Source organism: Sorex fumeus, unplaced genomic scaffold (assembly GCF_029834395.1).
Source record: "Sorex fumeus unplaced genomic scaffold, SorFum_2.1 ptg000063l, whole genome shotgun sequence".
In the NCBI taxonomy this organism is placed as follows: domain Eukaryota; kingdom Metazoa; phylum Chordata; class Mammalia; order Eulipotyphla; family Soricidae; genus Sorex; species Sorex fumeus.
In genome coordinates this window covers 60,990,139-61,014,282 of record NW_026606120.1, presented here as the reverse complement: position 1 = coordinate 61,014,282, position 24,144 = coordinate 60,990,139, and the positions used below count along the sequence as shown (strand labels likewise).

At 42.3% G+C, this 24,144-nt stretch overlaps 1 protein-coding gene across 1 annotated transcript in view; it reads left to right on the top strand.

Moving 5' to 3' along the window:
* Window positions 1-2,679: 2,679 nt before the first annotated feature.
* The window catches only part of PPM1E (protein phosphatase, Mg2+/Mn2+ dependent 1E), a 165,525-nt gene continuing 144,060 nt past the window's right edge, over window positions 2,680-24,144 (top strand). The window contains exon 1 of the mRNA XM_056127539.1: window positions 2,680-3,825. Coding sequence (XP_055983514.1) covers window positions 3,299-3,825 — 527 coding nt within the window. The 5' untranslated portion in view covers window positions 2,680-3,298. The remainder of the gene's footprint in view (window positions 3,826-24,144) is intronic.

The window sequence follows — 24,144 nt, the reverse complement described above, 5'->3', positions numbered from 1 at the left end:
CTTTTGGGTCACACCCGGCGATGCACAGGGTTTACTCCTGGTCTGCACTCAGGAATTATCCCTGGCAGTGCTCAGGGGACCATATGGCATGCTGGGAATTGAACCCGGGTCAGCCAGGTGCAAGGCAAATGCCCTACCCGCTATGCTATTGCTCCAGCCCCTTGATGGATATTTTTAAATTTCTTGTAGGTAAATAGTTGGGAGAAGAAATTACTGGGTCATAGGGTAAGATACTGCCAAATTCAACAGTTCTTTTTAGCTTTACAAATACCATCCTTATAACAGTGTCCATGAAAGGACATTGTGCATTTCCTCCAAAGAGCGAAGGAGTAGAGAGAGTAAAATTCTTATGAAAAAATTTCAATACCTTTAACACATATGCTTTTTATAGTTCAGTATTTTAATTTATTTATCTTGCAGTAATCACAGTCTCGGAGAGCCCGGCAAGCTACCGAGAGTATTCGATATGCCAGACACAGTAACAACAAAGTCTCCAATGGAGACGTTACTGGGCCCGCTCGAGCAAATCGACGATCAACGGGAGGGCCTTTACCTTTACCTTTACCTTATCTTGCAGTGCTAGAGATGAAACCCAAGGCTCCTATATGTAGGCAAGTGCTTGCTCTACTACAGAGTTATATTTGTGAACCCTACAGTTCAATTTTCTTTTCTTTCTTTCTTTCTTTCTTTCTTTCTTTCTTTCTTTCTTTCTTTCCTTTCTTTCTTTCTTTCTTTGATACACCCGGTGGTGCTCAAAGCTTGCTCCTGGTTCTGCACTCAGAGATTACTCCTGGTGAGCTCAAGGGACCATATGGGGTGCCAGGGATCAAACCTGTGTCAGCCGTGTACAAGGCAAATGCCTTACCTGCTGTACTATTGCTCTGGCCTCCGATGTTTTTAATAGGCAGTAATAAAGGGAATTTTAGAAGTGTATAAAAAGTAAAGCAATGCAAGATAGTGATTAAGAAGACTTCTCGACAATGGCAAAATCATCCTACACAGCTGCTCTGGGATCTCAGCTCTGCTGTCAGCAACCTTCTGGCAAAGCTACTGTCAAATGGTTGCAACAGGATCCATAATGATCTTTTGTGAAGGAATATCTCTATTAACATAAGCAAATACACCTCTCATTTATAGTAATATAGAGGTGTGGGCTTTTTCTTTTACTTTTAGTAGTAATGTTTCTCCAACATATAACACCTCCCTTTGATATGTGGGTTGAGTCATAAATTAATGTCACAAATAAATGTCATCTAGATGAAGGAGGAACTACATTGCAAAGTAGGAAGGTGTAGCTTGATGTGAATTGTTCAGTTGACAGCCATGTACTCTTGAACTAAATGTCATTGTGTCAAATTCTGAGATATTAAACAGTTGCTGGAATGTAAAATTGTGGGCATTTAGGTTTGCAGCTTTAAAGTTTTGTCAATCTTCTCTAGACTTTCTGAGATGGAAATGAACAGGTGGATTGAAAACAAAGACAAATGAGTTTAAAGACTTTCTTGGCATCTCATAGAGAAGTTGCTTTACACTAGTGATGTTTTAAACAAACACATATAAATACATTTGGCTTGTCTGAAAACAGGCTTATTTATTGGGTCTTTCCATTTACCTTTCAAACAAAAATAGTTATAGAGGACTTGTGTATTACTCATTGTATACTTTGTATTATGTATTATTTAATCTAGAGAAAATGGAACTCTGTTTTACATGATACATAATGTACATTAGTGAGCTCAACCCTCTTAATCTTGAAATAACAGTATCAGGTTAGGGATTTAGAATACAGTATTAATAAAAACAGCAGGGAGATTCCTTTTTCTGCCACTAAAACAGACTAGAAATGATATCTTAGATCCTAAATCCAACCGAAAGTTAGAAACAATAAATTGAGAGGATGGAGTTGATAATTTGCGAACGTGTTTTTCAAAGTAGAAAAAGAATCACTGTGTTTCTGCTGAATTATATGTTGCCATGGACATGGGAGTATGTACTAATGATGCTATCATCTATACAGCTGTATAACAACACAGCTTCTCCCTTTCCCACCCCCCTCAGTAAGAGTAGAAAATAATAGGTTTGTGTGTAGTTTGGGAAGAAAATTAGAATCATTTAAAGTCGTTTCAATTTCAATCTAAGAAAGAAAAAAGGCTCAGAGAGATGGGAAAGAAGAGCAAACAAAATGCAGGGAAAAGGGACGTTATATACTAAAGTTTCATATGTATTATGGAGAGACTAAACATGTTGACTTTGCCATGAAAAGAGCTCGACTTAATCATGGTTGCATCATTGTGTGTGACCTTGAACAGAGACAAAATGTCCTTATTTCCTCATCTCTAAAATAGAATCACAAGGCAGTGTTCACGAACTTGAAAACAATTAATAAACTTTTATTCCCTATACAAATAATGTTTTATAGAGAGCATGCATTGTTGAATCTTTAATGGTAGAGATGAGTAAAGGAAAAGGCCTGGAGGTTGCCAGCCTGGGTTCCCATGGCAAAGCATAGTCAATAATTTTGATGCCTTGAAGCAAGTCAAGTACTTCATTTTAACACTTCATCTTATTTCTGAGAAGTAAATACACCACTTCACAGAATCAAGTAAGAGAATGTTATGCAAAGGCCTTCACCAGCTTGATAGGTTTCTGATGCCCTCCCTACCTCCACCTCTCAAATCGATTTATTCCACGAGTGTCATCAACAAAAGGTGTTCACAGTGTGCCATCTTTCAACTGAGAAGGACTGAAAGGCAAGGCAGAAGCATTAGCTAAGAGGTAAATCCAATCCAGGTAGGAAGCAACACCGGTACTTGGAGATGCTTTCGCTCACTCTTACCCTCTTAAGGTGAGGGTATCCCGTACAATAATGACATTCAGAGTTGGAGAGCGGGCGAGTCGAGTGTCCTTTCGACTCTGCAGACTCGACGGGAGGGACCCTGGAAAATCTTAATTAGAACCGGTCTCCATGGCAACTGTCTCTAGGCAGCGTGGGCTGAGCTCTCGGGAGGGCTAGAAGATGGGCCGCCAGTGGACCCCGTGCGCGCGCCCGCCACCAACTTTCCCTCCAGACCCGAGAGGGGCGCGCGGCGCGCTCCGCCCCCGCCTCCGGGCCGCGCACGTCCGCGCTCGGCGGCGCGCACGCCTGCGGGAGCCCTCTCCAGGCAACCCGGTGCTGATCGCTCCAGCCCGTGCGGCCGTTAACCGCCCTTGCGGGAGCCCGAGGCTCGAAAGCAAGCCCCCTCCTCTTCCTGAGCGGCTCCCCACCCCCTTCCAGGTCGGCCCCGGGGCATGAGCAGCGATGGCCGGCTGTAGCCCCGAGGAGAAAACTTACCGGCGCTTCCTGGAGCTATTCCTGGGCGAGTTTCGCGGACCCTGCGGTGGCGGCGAACCCGAGCCGGAACCCGAACCCGAGTCGGAGCCCGAGCCTGAGTCGGAACTGGGAGCCGCTGAGGCGGCTGAGGCTGCTTCGGTCGAGGAACCTGGCGGGGAGGCGGCCCCCGTAACTGCGACGGAGGAAGGGGAGCCCGAGCCGGAGCCCGACCCCGAGCCCGAGGAGGAGGCGGTGGAAGAGGAACCGGCGGCCGCGGCGGCGGCGGAGGGTGAGGAGGAGGAGGAGGAAGAGGAGGAGGTGGTGGTGGTGGAGCAGGAGGAGGTGGAGGCGCCCGCAGCCCCGGGGCAGTCGGCCGTGCCGCCGCCGCCGCCACCGCCGCCGCAGCCCCAGCTGCCGCCGCTGCCTCCGCTCCCGCGGCCGCTGTCGGAGCGCATCACCCGCGAGGAGGTGGAGGGCGAGAGCCTGGACCTGTGCCTGCAGCAGCTCTACAAATAGTTAAGTAGCGGAGCCGGGCTGGGGGTGGGCCCGCCGTCCGCGCCGCGCCGGCCTCGACGCTCTTTTCCTCGGCCGCTCCAGTTGCTCTCTTTTCCGCGCTTCGTTCCCCCACTCCCACGCGTGGCGCGGTGGAAGGCGTCCCCGCCCGCCGCCGGGCCCCCTGCTCGCTGCCCCGCGGCCGCCCACTTCTGGCTCCACTCTGCACACACCCTTTTCCCGCTGGGCGCCTCGGCAGGATCTCGCCCTCCCGCCTTGGGAAGCCCGGTCTTCCCCCGCGCCCGGCTTCCTCCGGGAGCCCCCCGTTTCCCCCCGACTCCCGCCGGTCTTTGCTGGTCCCAGTCCCCGGTGTAGCGGCGGAGGGACGCGGCTCCTTTCTAGGCTAAGCTGCCCGATGCCTCTTGCGTTTGGAGCCGCAACAACAACGAGCAGATTGGCAGAGCGGCCCCAGAACCGTGCGGGGAGAGAGGGAGACTCGAGGCAGTTTTCCGTCCCCGGGATCTGAACCGAGAGCGCCGAGCTCTTTTAGATGGTGGCTTTTGGGACGCGGGAGACTGGGAGCTTGAGAGGTTGGCGAGTTAGGGAAGGGGAGAAGGAATTGGCGGGGAAGTGGGGGTTGGGTAGGGAACAGAAAATGGACAAGGGGAGCCTTCAGGTGAAAGACACAGAAGATGCGATTGGTTAAAGTGGGAAAGCCAGGCGGGTTTGATCAAATTGCAATTAGATGCAGTATTTTCAGTCCATTAAGTAGGGGTAGGGAGAGAAAGCAGATGGCTTAGCTACACAGATGAAAGTCTAAAATAGAAAGGTCAAGGCTTTGCCTTTCATCCCAGTTCTGGTTTTTATGGGCTTGAAATAGAAACGGTTTACAATTGCGTGGATTTCAAAACTGGAATTGTTTAGCAGAAGATGACCGACTGTTTAGCAAATGTCCAAAATCATTGATAAGCCCTGATAGTCTTTTGGCATGCTTCTCATAGTTGTAATGAAAGGTGTTACTCCCTGGCCTTTATAAAAGTTCTCTACTGCAAAATGCACTGCAATTAAGTTAAAACTCACTTGGATTTTCTCGGAAGCCTAAATTAAGAGATGATCCCAGAGAGTGTACTTTCTTTTTAGCAGACTTCTCATTAAATCGTTCTTACTGTGAAAGCCGAAACTTATCTATAGAAAATAAACATTGATCTGTCTGCTGTAGAAGTGGACAGTGTTGAGATCCCACATTTTATAAATATCTAAAATTAAATTTGGAAATACTATCTGATGACCAAAGTAATGCTTTCTGGGCTGTGTGAAAAATCAAATGTCGTGTAGTACCCCTACTCAGTTTAACAGTATCAAATTTTAGCATATTTTTGTAGTGTTCATTTAGAAAAGGACTTATGAAATGTCACTTTTAACATTATATGAAAACACGTTCAACTTCCTGTTCAAAATAAAATACAAAATGTTTACCAAAGTGAAAAAAAATTTTTCTCAGACTATTTCTATTTTGACAGTTTCTCTGATTACAAATACAGTGGCAGAATTAAACTTAACTAGGGAAGGTCCATTGAAAAAAGTCATTAGGATAGAAAAGCCATAAACATTTGCATTCAGTTTTTTTTTTTAGTGAAATCTTTATAAAGATCTTATAAGTTGATGGATGTTTTTCCATATGAAAGGAAAGCAAGATTAATTTAATATGGACATAAATTAGAAAAAAATATTCAGACATTGAAATGGCCATCTAATTGAGAACGGAAGTTTGGATTGAACGCGGGTAGCCACATGCAAGGCCAGCACCCTATTCGCTGGACTCCAGTCGTGGCCAGTATTGAACAAGGGCCAGAGACATAGTACAGTGTTCCGGTTTTGCCTTGCATGTGGCTGACTGGGGGTTCCATCCCTGGCATCCTTGGCATCCTCATATGGCCAGAAGTAACCTGGGTGTGACCCAAACACATGCTTATTACCAGTTTTAAGTTTCTCATGTTTTTTTCCTGTCAGTATATTAGAAATATAGAAAAATCCCATTGTGATAGCACACCGGGTAGGACGTTTGCCTTGCACGCGGCCGACCGGGCCAACCCGGGTTCGATTCTTCCGCCCCCTTGGAGAGCCTGGCAAGCTACCGAGAGTATCTTGCCCACACGGCAAAGCCTGGCAAGCTACCCGTGACATATTCAATATGCCAAATACAGTAACAAGTCTCACAATTGAGATGTTACTGGGCCCGCTCGAGAAAATCGATGAACAACAGGACAGTGACAGTGACAGACCAGAAAGTATTACCCCCCCCCCAAAAAAAAGGGTGCTTTTCTTCTTGATACTGCTTTAGTGTGTACATTAGTTGAAATTTTGCTGTAAAAAGGTAGTGAATGGGGCTCTTGCTTTGCATGCAGCTGACCCAGGTTTAATCCCCAGTTCTGCATATAGCCCCAAGCGTGCTAGGAGTGTTGATTGAGCACAGAGCCAGGAGCATTAAGCCCTGAGCACCCTGGGTTTGCCCACCACCACCCCAAAAAAGGGTAGTAAATATTTTGGATTTTTCAAAAGGGTTTATTTTGGTAAACTCCAGACTGGGTTGTGACAAATAGTTACACAGGTAAGTAAAGGATCAAGGATTTTTAAATGTAATTTTGTTTTGTTTTTGGGCTGAACCGGGCTGTGCTCAGGGTTTACTCCTGGACTCAATGCTCAGGGATCTCTCCTGGAAGTGCTTGGGGGAGGGGGGACTGTATGGAGATTGAACCTAGGTTGACTGCATGCAAGGCAAGTGCCCAACCCCATGCTGTCCCTAAGGATCAAGGCTTTAATGGACAAAATAACAATAGTAACTTAAAATATTTTCCATATTATATTTCAGATAAAGATTTTGCCTGCAGGCTTCAAGATGGGAAATATGTACTTAGGTTATCATCTCAACTAGTAATAACAACATGTAATATTTAAAACAAATAATTCGAGGGCCAGAGAGAGTCCAGTGGTAAAGGTACTTGCCTTATACATGCAGTCTCCAGTTTAATCTTTGCCACTGCATATGGTCCCTTGAGCAGAAAGCCTGGAATAAGACTGTTAGGTGTGACCCCCCCCCCCAAAAAAAAGAAAGAAAGAAAAAGAAAAAGAATCTGAAAATGACAAAGGTCTTTTTGCATAAGAAAGATCCCTGTTATGGGCTATTTGTACTTTTTTGGGGGGGAGGGTAAAAAGTAGACCCAGCCATGCTCAGAGCTTATCCTGATTCTTGGGGACCGTAGTGCAGGGGATCAGATCTGGGTCTGTTGCGTACAAGGCAAGTAAGTGCCTTACCCCTATCCTAGATCGCTGCATCTAGCTATAGTAATATATATGTATATAGTATATATACTATAGTATATTATATGCTATAGTATATATATGTATATATACCTGCTCCCCAGCTGCCCCCTCCTGATATATGTATATATGTATATGTGTGTATATATGTATATACATGTATATACACACACACACACACACACACATATATATATATATATATATATATTTGAATCACTGTGGGATGGGCTGCAGCGATAGCACAGCGGGTAGGGTTGTTTGCCTTGCATGTGGCTGACAGGGCTGACCGGAGTTCGATTCCTTAGCCCCTCTTGGAGAGCCCGGCAAGCTACTGAGAGTATCTCGCTTGCAAGGCAAAGCCTGGCAAGCTACCCGGAAGTGTTCGATATGCCAAACACAGTAACAAACAAGTCTCACAATGTTACTGGGCCCGCTTGAACAAATCCATGAACAAAGGGAGGACAGTGGTCAGTGGTCACTGTGGGATACATAGTTACAAAGTTAGAAAGTTGCTTATGATTGGGTTTCAGTAATAGTGTTTCAACACCAGTCCTTCACTAGTTCCTTCACTAGTGTATATTTTCCACCACCAATATTCCCAGTTTCTCTCTTCTCTCTCTCTCTCTCTGTCTCTCTGTCTGTCTCTGTGTTTGTCTCTGTCTTCTGTCTCCTTCTCTCTCTCCTCTCTCTCCTTCTGGTTTTATGGTTTGCAATACAGTACTGAAAGTTTATCATGTATATCCCATTACATTCAGTTCTTGTCCATAGTGATCATTTCCAACTATCATTGTCATAGTTATATATTTTTTAAAGGTCCAGCTAAGTAAAACCTTTCAGTTTATTAAACCTTAGAATCAATGATGAATTAACGCACTATTTTAGAATTATTGTTTCTGTTGTCAATAAAAATATCAATGTTACTGTACCTTCAACAGCTATTAGTTGTAAAATAATTTTTTAGTTTTTTATTTAGATAACTTGGTCCATAGAGATAGTACAGGGGTCTAGGTGCTTGTTTTACATACGGCTGGCCCTTATTCAGTCCCTTACATTGCATATCGTCATCTGAGCACCACCAGTAGTGATCCCAGAGCTTTTATTTCTAGGTGTGGACTAAAACCAAAAACAAAAACAAAAGAAACTTAAATATTAGCATGAGAGATTATTTTCTAATATTTTAAAATTGGGATTTCTGACTTTAAAAATCTTGTAATCCTAATGGGGGTTTCTGAAATTCTTTTAGAATGAGAGAATATACTTGACATGATGGAGGTGAAGTATTTTATATCTTTGAAATTTCTAATTGATCTTATAGCATATGTGAATATAGAATATAGGTTGCATAGATATCAACACAGTATACTTTATTTCTCTATATTATACTGAGGATAATCTATTTCAAAAGAAACAATTTTTGAAATCTTTACTAGAGCTATATGTCATTACATTTTTGGAGCATTTTCTTCATTTATTCATTAGTTTGGGTTGTACTTCCCTTGGGAGAAATAGATACCCCAGCATCCTGGCAAAGTTAAATAGTTCCAGATGGTTTCTGTAGTAATGAGGGTGGGTACTTTGCAAATGGCTTGGGAAAGAAAGTCATTGTTTAGAAGTAATAATTTAGTTACATTGAATTATGTGAATCTTTTATGACTTTGAGAAAGGTCAGGAAAGTATTAAACATTGTCTCACACTTTTTACAAGTATAAATGGAAAAAATATATAGATGTAAATTATACTGTATTTATTTAGGGCCTGAGAGATAGTACAGGGGTTATATACTTGTCTTGCCAATGGCAGAGCCGCATCAATCCTTGTAACTTACAGAAATGAATCCTGAGTATTGCTGGAAGTGGCCTCAAAGTCAAAAAAATTAAAAATAAAAAATTACTTATTTAAAACTACATCTGGGTCTGAGAAAGCTCATTTGATTGAGCATATGATTTGTGGGTTTTGTTTTTGGTGGGGGGAGAGGGTGGGGAGCACCTTGCAGTGCTCAGGCCTTACTCTTGGCTCTGTGTTTAGGGATCACTCCGGGTGGGGCTTAAGGAATGTATGGGATACATCTGGGGATAAAACCCAGACTTGCTGTGTATAAGGCAAATGCCCTAACTGCTGTACTATTGCTCTGGCCCTGGGCATGTACTTTGTGCTGTAGAAGACCTAGATTTTATCTCCTTCCCCCTCCTCCACCTGAAGAAAGATAGTTTTTATTGAACAACATTTTCTTAGAAACACATGAGGGGAGAGAAAGGGCATTCCAGAGAAAATAGGGACTTCTCCAGAGTTTGAGAAAACAGGTATAGAGACTAGCAAGCGAGATAAGTGTGTGCTTGAAGAGCAAGCCTCTGTCTTTGGGTTTAGCCTGAAAACAGGAACTATTAAAAAAAAAAACCCTATTAAACTACATCTTTCAGAGCCTGGGATATGAGTGGCAGATTGCATGTTTTCCATGTTTGAGTTCCTGGTTTCCATCTCAGTTACCCCCAAAATATTTGTATGGGGATACCTTAAGCAGAGTTTGGGAACAGTTCTGATAATACTCAGCCCAGTGATTCTTGACAGCAGACAATACAGAGCTGCTTGGGCTGTGCTGTGTTGGGGTCATCAGGGCTACATCTGTTGGTGCCAGGGAGGGAACTGGGGCCTCATTTGTGCATTGAGCTAACTTCCTGGCCCCCAAATACATCGTTTTTAATTTTTCTTTCTTTGGTGGAGACCAGAGCTATATCCCTGGTGGTGGTATCAGGGAGACCGTGTAGTGATGGGGATTGAATCTGAGACCCTGTATATATGCATACCAGCTCTTTCTGTTCCAGTTCTTTGGGCCACATTCCTGACCTCTACATTTTTTTTCCTCATTAAAAAGTATGAATGGCTGGAGAGATAGCTCAGTGGGCTGAGCACTTGATTTGCATTTAGGAGCCCAGGTTTGCTACCCTTGCCATCACATGGATCTCTGAGCACAGGTGGGAGCCCTCTCTTACTGCTCATTCCCCCTTTCCGTCTACAATTCAGAGTGAAAGTAGTCCCTGAACATCATATAGTGTGACCTAAAATCAAACCAAAAAAAGGGTAAAAAAGTAATAGGTATTTAATCTGAGAAGTGGAGAAAGTTTGCACTGGAAAAACCAACTATTCAGTGCAAACTATACTTCTCAGGGTTTTCTGCTGCCTCTTGCTGCTTTGCCTCTCACTTTATCGTTTGTGAACTTTTAATACTCTGTCAGTCTTTAAGGTTTATGTTTAACCTTGACCTTTACAAATCAGATTAACTTGTCTGTAGTTAAAACCAATGATTCCCCATAATACTAATGGATCCCAACTCTTTTTTTTTTAAATAATGTAGGAGTACTGCTATTTGTTCAGCCATTGATTAAACTGATTGAATTGGGCATGAACTCCACATACTCCACATTGCTTTCTTTTTTTTAATTGTATCACCATGAGATAGAGTTACAAAGCTTTGTTGTTTGAGATTCAGCCATATAATGATGGAACACCCATCCCTCCACCAGTACACATTTTACACCACCAATGTCCCCAGTATCCCCCACCCCCACCCCCCAAATCCCAGTCCTCACCCTGCCTCTGTGGAAGACAATTTCCTCGATACTCTCTCTCTAATTTTGGGCATTATGGTTTTTTTTTTTAAACTTTTATTTATTTCACTGTCACTGTCACTGTCCTCCCATTGTTCATCAATTTGCTTGAGCGGGCCCAGTAACATTGTGAGACTTGTCACTGTGTTTGGCATATTGAATACACCACGGGTAGCTTGCCAGGCTCTGCCGTGCAGGCGAGATACTCTCAGTAGCTTGCCGAGCTCTCTAAGAGGGGCGGAGGAATCGAACTCCAGTCCATGTTGACTGTGTGCAAGGCAAACACCCTACCCACTGTGCTATCGCTCCAGTAGTGAACCACTGTGAGGTACAGTTACATACTTATAAACTTTTGTGTTTGCATTTCAGTGATCGAGTACCCCTCCCTCCACCAGAGCCCATTCTCCACCAACAGTGGTCCTAGCATCCCTCCCACCACCCCTACCCCACCTCTGTGGCAGGGCATTCCTTTTTGTTCTCTCTCTCCTTTTGAGTATTGTGGTTTTGGGCATTATGTTTTGCTCGAATTTTCCCACCACCGATCAAGCCTACCTGTCAGAGGCAGACGCTAGATAATTTATTTTCCATTGCTCATTTTGAAGATCATGAGAGCTTGAGCGGCCACGATTGTAAATATAAATTTCTAGATTGTAAATGGTTGGGTTCCAGAGACATCTCTGTATGGCCCTAATCCATTTTGTGATTCAATTTGGAGTCTCTGGACCAGGGCTGCTGGTGCGCTAAGATGGCACCCAGAGGCAAATTGTGTGCTTCACAGCCAGTCTGCTGGGCTGGTGGGAGCCGGGGAGGAACAGTCCAGGTCCTCTGCCACCATGCAGCCTGGAGATTTAGTCCTGGAACCCGCATACGGGGTGGGTGGGGGAGGGACTTGTCTGTGGAAGCTCATGGTCACCGGGATTCCATCTGGAGTAGGTGGAGAGATTTCACGTGCTCCATCTGGGGTGCCCCAGTGAAATTGGCTTGGTATGGGGCCCAGAGAGTCTCCGTCAGTGTGGTGTCTTTTACTACTGTGTCTTTGGGCCAGGGCTGTTGTTGGGCTAAGATGGTGCCTGGAGACAAATCATCCTGAAACCCACATACCTGGGCCTTGCTTGTGGAAATTCTTGGTCACCAGCATTCCATCCAGAATAGGTGGGGGAGACTGCACCTGCTCCATCTGGTGTGTTCTGGTAAAATTGGCTTGGTATGGGGCCTGGAGGGATCTCTGGCACTTTGGTGTCTTCTGGAACTTGCTACTGTGTCTCGGGGCCTGGGCTGTTGGTACTCTAAGACCACATTACAAAATTTTCTGCAATTATATCTTGGTGAGGACCATCCTGAGACTGGAGTCAGGCTGGGGGTATGGCGGCGATTTTGGATTGTGGAAGCAAGTGGCTGCTGGGGACCCTGCTTGGGCGAGCCACCAGGCCAACTGGCCCCCCTCAGATTTACCCCAGTTTGTTCAGCCATGCGTGGGTCTGAGCTTATCTGTGGCTTTGGATCTCGAGAATTCGAGATTTATCTATGGTCTCTGAACTAAGGCGAATAAATGAGCTTGTATAGCTGAGCCTGAGGTGGCTTGGGGGTGTGGCTCCCACATACCTAGCTTTTGGCCATTTAATTTCTTTATAAACTTGGTCCCAAGTTGTTGGAGTCTGGCCAAAGTCACAGCGACAATTTGGGGGTATCAGGAAGCCTGAAGGCACCATCAGAATGCTGATGCACTTGCCCCGCAGGTACAGGTTAACCTGTTGGCATCACTATACCCCTGAGATCCCAACTCTACCCACATTTCCCCTCTGCTGCTGAGGATGGCACTTAGGGCCTCACACATGCTGAGCTAGATCCCTGGCTGGATTCCCAACTCTTGTTTTTGTGTCACCCCTAGAGGTGCTCAGTGTCTACTCCCACCTCTGTAGGTACTCAGAGGACCAGGCAGTGCTTGGGATCTAGGCCTCTATGTGCAGGTATGAGCACCATCTCTTTGAGCGATCTCCCTGACCTCTGGACTCCAGCTCTTTCCTCCGTTCCTGCTTTGACTACCTACAGTAAAAAGTCTTCACCTGGATTTCTGGGACTGGGGAGGTGCTCCAGAAATTGCCTCTAGAGCTCTAGGTAAAGCCTCCCACCTCCTCAAGAAGATTTTCAAAGACCTTACCTGGATTTCCTGAAGGCTTTTTTAAGTTAAATAATCTAAAACCAAATCCAATTCTTCCTCTACTCCCCCAAAGAAAACTAAAACTTGATTATCATTCTGGTGGGTCCATTTCTGATTTTACATTTTCTTATCCCTCCCTCACAAATTTTGTCTTGTAAATATCTCATAAACGTGTCTTCTATTCCCCCTGTCATCTCTTGTCACATTCCTCATTGTTATCTCTTGCCAATCTGAGTCTTCTCTAATACATTCTCACCATTGTAGCCAAATTGATTCCTTTAGAATATAGTTGAATATAGTTTCCCAGAATGGGCAATCAATACTGTCCCTGTTGGGGCCACTGGGACATGTGTGTGTTTGTGAGTGTGTGTGTGTGTGTGTGTGTGTGTGTGAGAGAGAGAGAGAGAGAGAGAGAGAGAGAGAGAGAGAGGCGGAGGAGACAGACATACAGACAGAGAGAGTAGTCTCAGGTGCAGTTAGGAAGCTATGGAGAGGGAATGCTTCCTGCTTGTTCACTTAGTATTTTTGTGTGTGTATGAAATATGGGCAGTAAGCAAAATTAGTTTTGAAACCTCTGCTAAAATTTAGATTATGTAAATCAATTGTCATCAACTGCTTAAAACATTTTTACTCTTTACTCAGAGTTAGCCAGACCTCAAGGCATAGTCTTCCAGGCACCAAGTGTTCAATAAGTTTTGCCAGCCCAAAATGGTCACTTGAGTTTCAGTATCCAGAGTTTATTTATTTATTTATTTATTTGCTTTTTGGGTCACACCTGGTGATGCTCAGGGGCCACTCCTGGCTCTGCACTCAGGAATCATTTTGGCAGTGCTCAGCGAAACATATGGGATGCTGGGAATTGAATCTGGGTTGGCTGCGTGCAAGGCAAATACCCTACCCACTGTGCTATTGCTCCAGCCCCTCCAGAATTTATATTTTAAATTTATTGACTGTCCACATGGTTGTATATAGTTTCCAGTCTTCCCTCAATGTGTTGTAATTCGTTCAAGGGGTCCACCTTGAATAACAAAAGACATTGATTACTCCAGAAATTCTAGGGCTGTAGAGGTTACCTCCCAGGAGGGGGTGGGGAATGACAGAGGCCAGCTCTCTTTTTGGACAAGGTCAACAATCTTTCCTGTATACCTTCCTCACTTATCTCTACTTTGCCCTCCAGATAAAATCTGAAGAAGAAAAAAATTAAAATCTGAAGAAAACTTTCTAATCACTAGTCTCATTGCTGAATCACTATCCTCCTACTCCATCTCACCTCTGTACCTCTAGAAACTGCACTTCAACTATTTTTAAACTGCTAATATGTTAGTTTGAACGTGGCTTCACCTTTACACATAATATACTATTCCTTTAACATGAGCTTCTATTCTCTCCCACTTTGCTCAGTGTCCCTCCACAAAATCCAGTCCTCATTGATTGTTCTTGTAGGTTTTGTTTAATTCTTTCACTCATTTCTGGGGCCCACTTGATGCTCAGGGGCTACTCTCATCTTGCTGGCGGTAGATCAGGTTGGGACTGGAGTTGCTCCTGACAGTGCTAAAGGGATCGAACCTGAGCCTCCTGTATGCAAAGCATGTACGTTAGCTGAACAGACTGACAGCATGCTTTGACCAATTATTATTTTTTTGTCAACAAATACTTGTATTTCATTTACTAGACCAAACAGTGGTATTCAGTGTGAAGTCTACCCAAAATAATCCATTGGGGTAAAGGAAAAAAATGTTAATTACTCATCTGTATACAAAATATGACATTAGGGACTGGAGAAGATAGTACAGAGGTTAAAGTTCTTGCCTTGCATACAGCTGATCCTGGTTTGATCTCCCTTACTGGGTGTGGCCCCCCAAAAAAGCCTAAATGAAAATATGAAATGAAATGTTATTCATATTTGATATGCTGTGTGGGATTAACAGCTTGTTTTGCATGACAGCTGATTTCATGTCAGGCATGGTAAAGGAGGTATACTGACAGCGTTCAAGTTCCACAGAGTTATTTGGCAATAACAAAAGTTGACAGTTCCAACTTTTCTCCTGTTACAGAATATTACAAACTACTGCTGTTTTTATGTGCCGGTTAAATGTATTTATCGATTATTTCTTTGTGTAATAAAATTAACCATCACGGAATGGGCAATTAAGTTAAAAATTTATGCAGGGAAATCATGGATGAAATCATGAATCTAATACCAGCCTAAGAAACAACAAAGCTTAAAAGACTATACTGCTCTAGTCCTTACTTATGGTAGATATTTTTTTCAGATGGTGGAATCATATCTGAGGGGAAATAAAAAATGAAATTAACAGATTCTATGAAATACAAAATACTCAAAGATATACTGAATATTTCTGAGGTGCATGTGTGTATTCATACATATCTGTACATGCCTATATTATGAATATATGCATAATATCATTAAATATATGTAGATTATTAATATATATGGATAGAGAAGGATGCACACATGGAGGGGGGAATCATGATGCTCTAAGTTTTCTTTTTTTTTCTTCTTTTTTTTTTTGGATACTCGATTGTGCTCAGGCTTACTCCTGGCTCTGTGCTTAGTTATCACTCCTGGTTGTGTTCAGGGGACCATATGAGGTTCAGGGGATAGAATCGTGGGTTGGCTGGATTCAAGGCAAGAACCTTACCTTCTGTATTATCACTCTGTCCCATGCTCTAAGTTTTATAGAATACTTGAGCAAGTATTTGAGGGCAGTTGTATTATATTATTAGTTATGTGCATACTATCATATGTCTAGGTTAATAATATAAGCACATTTACAACACATAATAAATTCTGCTAAGAGTTGATCTGAGATTTTTGTTGTGTTTGGATCACTCCTGGTGGTGCTTATTGGAACATGCCATGGTAAAGGTTGAACCCTAGTCTTCTTCTGCATGCAAAACATATGCTTCAGCCAGTTAAGTTATATCTACCCAACCTGAACTGAGATTTTTTTAAAAAAAGATATTATATCAAAACCTTTATTTCTTTCTCTTTTTTTTTTGTGGGGAAAAACATCAAATCTAGGACCCTATACAATGCAAGGCAAATGCTCTACTGCTGAATTATATTCCCAACTCAGTTCTTACTGCTTTCACCTGCTTTACTAAAAATGTATTATATTTCTAGAGCTAATAGGGGGCTCAGAGACCTGTAGTGCCTGGTGGGTGCCCCAGGTTCGATCCTTGGCAATGAATATTCATTTGGGGAATGACCTTTGAGCACTGAACTGGAAGTTGGGAGTAACCCCCAGTACTGCCATGTATGGCTCCAAGGTACCTCCCACGAAAGTATTAAACTTTGTATTCTCACAATTTAAGACTTCTAGTTACAAAAAGTGTATTGTATTTTAAAAAATAAAGTAGATCCCAGGATGGGAGAAGCGTGCTAAAGTAGACTATAGACCAAACATGATTGCCACTCAATGCCTCTTTTGCAAACCACAACACCCAAAAGGAGAGAGAGAACAAAAGGGAATGCCCTGCCACAGAGGCAGGGTGGGATGGGGGGATGGGAATGGGAGGGATACTGGGATCCGTGGTGGTGGGAAATGGGCACTGGTGGAGGGATGGGTATTTGATCATTGTATAATTGAAACCCAAGCACAAAATTTGTAAGTCTACATCTGTACCTCATGGTGTCTCACTAATAAAAATTAAAAAATAAAAATAAAAAAAGACTAAAACACTAGTATTAAAAAAATAAATAAATCAAGAGAAAAAAGGAAAAATATAAAATAATAAAAAATAAAGTAGAAACTGGAAAGAAAATTTAGAGGGCTCAGTGCATCCAAGTTTGAACCCCTAGTACTGCATGGCCTCCCAAGCAGTGCAGCGTGTAGTCTGGTGACCCTGGGGACCCCAGCACTGCTGAAGCAGATGCTTAACTTCAGGCCTGGCAGCTGTTGGGCCTCGGATTTCTTGTTTGTACATTTTAGGGCCACATCCAGCAATGCTCAGGGTTACTCCTAACTCTGCTCTCAGAAATTATCATTCCTATACTCAGGAATTTTTTTTTTAAAGAGAGGACGTTGTTGGGGTCACCAGGTTAGGCTCAACCATAGGGATGCCAGGGATTGAACCCAGTTTGACTGTGTGCAAGGCAGTCACCCTATCCACTGTACTATTGCTCTGACTTCTGGGCCTTGTATTTTAATGGCCATTTTTTGAGCTAATCTCTGATTTTCTGATTTTCTTAGACTTTATCATTACTTTTGGGGTTGTTTTAAAATATATTAGCATTTAAGGCTTTTGAAAGGTTTGGTAGTTTTTACTCTCTTACCAGTTTTAGAAAATGAACACAGAAATTAAGAAAAATCTCCATATACACACATTTAGTTTCTACAAATTATCATACTTGTTTCTTTACTTTTTTCCTCTTTTAACAATCATAATTGTTTAAGATTATTTGAAGAAATAAGCATTTTATATGGAATTGAAGACATGTCACTCTTCTTTTGAAACCATTTTCTTTCTTTCTTCCTAGAGGTAATCTGGGTATTCTGAGAATGTATCGCTCTGGGGTGTGTGTGTGTGTGTGTGTGTGTGTGTGTGTGTGTGTGTGTGTGTTTTAAAGAGGGGAAGTGATGGTGTCACCAGATTAGGCTTAGCCATGATGGGACCATATTTTTATTGCATGTGACTTTATTTGATCAGTATCAATGGGGGTATAGTTCTTTCCCTCAGGGGTTACTTCTTCTAGGACAGATACTCTCTCATCAGGACAACCCACCATAAGGAATCCTCTGGGTGTGTTTCTCCTCTCCTTGTCCAGCAAACATGTAAGCATTCATAATATTAATCATTTTGTATGGATACATTAAGCTTATAGAATTGCTCTTGTAGGGCCATCTCAATCTCAGACTACAGTGCTCAGGCCAGATAGTCTTTCCTATCCCTAGCAGGGTCCTAGTCTTGTTGTTACTTTTGGATCATGACAGCATCTGTTCATGATCAAGCTCTTAACTTACAGTTAAGAATCGTGGCACTTTGGCCTGGCCCATTTTGATGCCAGGGTAGCTCACAGCTTGCCCTTGGTCCATTCAGTCCCTTGTTGGGACCCTACTTTTGGGGTGCTAGGAACTAAGGGCCACTGAGGCTTAAATTGAGAAAGCAGATGCCCAGGAGTGAATAATATTCAAAGTCAATTAAATCCTAAGTTACAAAAGCATAATATTAACTGTCTCACTGTATCTATACATAAAGGACATTGCTTTAAAGTAAACTATTCATAAGACATAAGGAGAGGAGAAAGACAATATTTCACTCATACATATAAATCATAGGTTTCTGAAAAATCTGACTTTACAGGTTAACAGAATCTGATTAGAGGAAAAAGCTGATTAACTGGTTGGGGAGGAGAGCATAGGGAAGAGTTTACAGATAAACACAATGGAATGGAAGTGCCTCAGGAGCACTGTAATAAACCTGAGTTCCTTGTGGCAAGGGAGGAAGGACAAACTAATGTAATGCTACAGCATAGTATTCCATGGTGTAGATGTACCATAGTTTCTTTAACCAGTCATCTGTTCTCAGGCATGCATGTTGTTTCCAGATTCTGGCTATTGTGAACAGTGCTGAATATACAGGTATAGATGTCATTTCTGCTATGCTTTTTTTGCACTCTTGGGATATATTACCAGAAGTGATATTATTGGGTCATATGGAAACGCAATTTCTAGTTTTTTGAGAAATGCCCATATTGTTTTCCAGAAAGTCTGGACCAGTTGTATTGCCACCAGCAATTAAAGAAAAGTCCCTTTATTCCCACATCTGTGCCAGCACTGGTTGCTCTTATTCTTTTTGATGTGTGCCATTCTCTGTGGTGTGAGATGATATCTCATTGTTGTTTTGATTTGCATCTTCCTGATGATTAGTGATGTAGAGCATTTTTTCATGTGCCTTTTTACCATTTGTATTTCTTTTTTGAGGAAGTTTCTGTTCATTCCATCTCCCCATTTTTAGATGGGGTTGGAAGTTTTTTTTTCTTGTATAGTTATAATGTCTTGTATATCCTGGATATTAACCTCTTGTCTGATGGGTATTGGGTAAATAATTTTTCCCATTCAACGGGCTCTCTCTGTATTTTGGTCACAGTTTATTTTGAGGTGTAGAAGCTTCTTAGTTTAATGTAGTCCCATTTGTTTATATTTGTTTCCATTTGCTTGGTCAGTGGTGTTTCATCCTTAAAGATGCCTTTACACCAAATAAAGGGTGTTTGGAGGATCCTCCCAGGAGGGGAGATACATGTTGAAAGTAGACTAAGGACTGAACATGTTTGCCACTCAATTCCTCTTTTGCAAACCACAACACCCAAAAGGAGAGAGAGAATAAAAGGGAATGCCCTGCCACAGAGGCAGGGTGGGATGGGGGGGGATGGGGGGGAGGGATATTATCCATGGTGGTGGAAAATGGGCACTGGTGGAGGGATGCGTATTTGATCATTGTATAACCGAAACCCAAGCACAAAAAATTGTAAATCTACAACTGTACCTCATGGTGTTTCACTAATAAAAATAAAAAAATAAAAAAAGATGCCTTTAACTTTAATATCATGTAGGGTTCTGCCTACATTTTCCTTCATGTACCTTATTGATTTCAGTCTAATATTGAGGTCCTTAGTCCACTTTTAAAAAATTTTTATTTATTTTTAAATTTTTATTAGTGAGACACCATGAGGTACAGTTGTAGACTTACACATTTTTGTGCTTGGGTTTCAATTATCCAATGATCAAATACCCATCCCTCCACCAGTGCCCATTTCCCACCACCACGAATCCCAGTATCCCTCCCCCCCCATCCCCCCCCCTCCCACCCTGCCTCTGTGGTAGGGCATTCCCTTTTGATCTGACTTTTGTGCCTGGCTTTAGACAGAGGTTTGAGTTAATTGTTTCGCGAGTAGCTGTCCTGTTTTCTCAGCACCGCTTGCCGAGAAGGGTTTTCTTGCTCCACTTCACATTTCTTTTTTTTTTTTTTAAATTTATTTATTTATTTATTTTTTTCCCCTTTTATTTAATTTTATTTTTTTTAAAGTTGTAGATTTACAATTTTTTGTGCTTTGGTTTCAATTATACAATGATCAGATACCCATCCCTCCACCAGTGCCCATTTTCCACCACCATGGATAATATCCCTCCCACCCCCATCCCCCCATCCCCCCTGTCTCTGTGGCAGGGCAATCCCCTGTGTTCTCTCTCTCCTTTTGGGTGTTGTGGTCTGCAAAAGAGGCATTGAGTGGCAAACATGTTCAGTCCATAGTCTACTTTCGACATGCATCTCCCCTCCTGGGAGGATCCTCCAAACATCCTTTATTTGGTGCTCCCTTCTCTATCTGAACAGCCCTTTCCTCTAGGATACCCGGCTGGCCTCTAAGTTATGGAGTAATCCTCCTGGTGCTGATCTCAGCTATTCTTGGGTATTAATCTCATACTTTGTTACTTTATATCCCCCAGATGAATGCAATCTTTCTATGTCTATCCCTCTCTTTCTGACTCATTTCGCTTAGCATGATACTTTCCATATTGTACCACTTGTATGTAAATTTCATGACTTCATCTTTTCTAAGAGCTACATAGTACTCCATTGTGTAGATGTACCAAAGTTTCTTTAACCTGTCATCTGTTCTTGGGCATTCAGGTTTCTTCCAGTTTCTGGCTATTGTAAAGAGTGCTGCAATGAACAAACAAGTGCAGATGTCACTTCGACTATACATTTTTGCCTCTCTGGGATATATTCCCAGGAGTGGTATTGCTGGGTCAAATGGGAGCTCAATTTCTAATTTTTTGAGAATCGTCCATACTGTTTTCCAGAAGGGCTGAACCAGTGGACATTCCCACCAACAGTGAAGGAGTGTCCCTTTCTCGCCACATCCACGCCAGCATCGGTTGCTTTTGTTCTTTTGAATGTGGGCCAGTCTTTGAGGTGTGAGATGGTATCTCATTGTGGTTTTGATCTGCATCTCCCTGATGATTAATGATGTAGAGCATTTTCTCACATTTCTTTCTACTTTATCAACGATTAAGTGATTATATATTTGAGAGTCTGTCAGAATATTCAACTATATTCCATTGGTCTGCGGGTCTGTTTCTATTCCAGTACCATCCTATTTTAATTACTTCTGTTTTGTAGTACAGTTTGAAGTTGGGGAAGGTGATGCCACCCATCTTCTTTTTCCCAAAGCTTGCTTTAGCTGTTCGTGGGGGTTTATTGTTCCATATCAATTTCAGGAGTGTTTCGTCTATTTCTTTGAAAAATGTCATCGGTAATATATCAATATCAATATCAATTTCAGGAGTGTCTTGTCTATTTCTTTGAAAAATGTCATCGGTATCTTTATAAGAACTGCATTGATCTTTTTTGTCTTTTTTTTCTATAATTTCTATAATAAAAAATTTTGTATAATTTTTTTGTTTTTTTTTTCTTTTTGGGTCACACCCAGTGATGCACAGGGGTTACTCCTGGCTCTGCGCTCAGGAATTACCCCTGGCGGTGCTCAGGGGACCATATGGGATGCTGGGAATCGAACCTGGGTCGGCCGCGTGCAAGGCAAACGCCCTACCCGCTGTGCTATTGCTCCAGCCCCGAATCTGTATAATGTTTAAAACAACTCTTTTTTAAAAAGAATTTTCCTCTTGGTATTTGCAGACCTAGATATGTAGACATTTTCCATTTTAGCTGCTACATAGTATTTCATTGTATGATTGTACTGGTTTATTAATATTTGGGGGCCGGGGGCCCTCCTGGCTGTGCTCAGGTCTGACCCTGGCTCTGTGCTCAGAGATTAATCCTGGTAGGGCTAGGGTTGCATATGTTGTGCTGGGGATTGAACCCGGGTCCTTTTGTGCAAGGTAAGCTACTTATTATACTGTTTCTCTGATTTGTTTCTTTCTGTTGGGCATTTGAGTTGTTTGCATATTGTCTATTGCATTAATATTGGTTGCTGTAATGAGTAAATCTTGAAATCTCAAAAGTTTAACATAACATTTCTTACTCACAGAAGAAATTATTATCTTCAGTGGAGAAAGGATTGTTTTCTAAGGAGTCATTAAGATTACCAGATTAGTTGAGGGACCATCATCTATAACCTGTCATTTCTGAGGCTGTTTAGTAAGGTATCACTGTTCATTGAACAAATTCAGGAAGAAATGGAGAATAATATTGGAGACTTACTAAAATTTTTTCTTTTTCTTTCTTTCTTTTTTTTTTTTTTTGTCTATACCCTGTGGTGTTCAGGGCTTATTCCTGGCTCTGTGCTCAGAGATCACTCCTGACAGGCTCAGGGGACCATGTGGGGTGCCAGGGATCAAATCCATGTTGACTGCATGGAAGACAAGAATCCTGTCCACTCTGCTTAATATCTCTGGCTCATTATTTGAGGCTTTTAAGAATCTATCCCTAGAAATGGCATATATAAATCCTGTTAACTTTTCATGACTAGAATTTAAGTACAGGTAGGCTCCATATTTCCAAGCAAATAGGACTGGGAAATGTAGTTGCTGGTTTGACAGTTAATTCAAGAAACAGCTCCTACACTGTGGGGGGAAAACTCACAGAACTTTGGTGGATAACTGGCAGCCTCTGTTCTACAAATAATTCTACAGTTTGAACATGTCTCCTTGTGCATATGTTCATAGATTTCTTGGATATATTCCTAGAATTATTAAAGTTATGTGTACTTTTTTTACCTTTTTAGATTTGCCAAATTGCTTTGTTCAAATGGACTATATAAGACATCAGGTATTTGTTCATATTTTTACTAATATTTGAATTGCTATAGAACTGAGGTTATTTTTCCCTTTATGTCTTTTTTTTTTTTTTTTTTGCTACACCTCACACTGCTCAGGTCTTACTCCTGTCTCTGAGCTCAGGGATCACTCCTGGTGGTGCTCAGGGATAATATGGGGTGCCATGGATTGAACCTGAGTTGGCCATGTGTAAGGTAAGTGCCCTACCTGCTGAAAAAGAGGGAGCAGAGAGATAGCTCAATGGGCTGAGTACATGCTTTGCCTGAAGGAAGTCTATATTCAATCCCTGATACCGCATGTTCCCCTGAACACCATTGTAGTAGTCCCCAAGCACCAGCAGGTATAACCCCCAAACACAAACATAGCACACAGAGCAAGTGGAGTTTTAATATAGTTTATTTTAATCAATATACATAAATATAATGGTCACGGTCACGGTCCTCCCATTATTCATTGATTTGCTCGAGTGGGCCCAGTAATGTCTCCATCGTGAGACTCGTTGTTACTGTGTTTGGCATATTGAATATATCACGGGTAGCTTGCCAGGCTTTGCCATGCGAGCGAGATACTCTCGGTAGCTTACCAGGCTCTCCGAGAGGGGTGCAGGAATCGAACCCGGCTCTGCCGGCCGGCCTCACGCAAGGCAAAGGCCCTAGCACTTGCTAAATAACATCTATAAATATATTACAACAATATTAAATATCAAAATGTGGAGCTGTTTTTCATTTTTCACATGTCTAATTATTAGTTATTAAAATGCAAAACACAAACAAAAATAATTTAGAAAAAAAATTTTACTGTCATAGATTACAAAGAAAGCATTGTCTCTCATTCAACAAAATTCTGACATAATTAGTAGCAGGACCACTGAACCCTGAATTCATAGCAAACTTTGGTCAAATGACTAGACCTATATGATTATTTTTTGGGGAGAATAGATTTACAAAGTTATTCATAGTTGAGTTTTAGACATACAGTATTATAACATCAGTCTCACCACCAATGTCAACTTTCCTCCACCAGTATTCCCAGTCTTCCTCCCATATCCCTACTCCCCACCCTGTACCCTGTCTCCCCCTGCACTCCCACCCCCCACCCTATCCTCTTGACAGGCCCCTTTCTAAGTTGAGAAAGTAAGAGTTTTGGTCTCTTGAGTGTGTTGACTCTGTCCTTTGTCTCTTATCATTTCTTAACACCACCTTTGTACCTTAATCCGCTGACCTGGCCCCCATCGCTTCTCATCTGTCTCTTCTCTCCCTCTCCTCCATTCTTTTTTTTCTTCTCCTCATACTCTGGGGCCAAGGTGGATCTGGGCATCTCACCTTTAAAACATTTCATTCCCTCATCATTCCCTCATCCAGTTACTCAGTTCCACATATGAATGATATCATCTAGTGTTTATCCTTCTTCTGTCTTACTTCATTTAACATGATGTCTTCCAGTTCCGTCCGTGTTGCTGCAAATTGCATGATTTCATCATTCCTTACAGCTGTGTAGAAT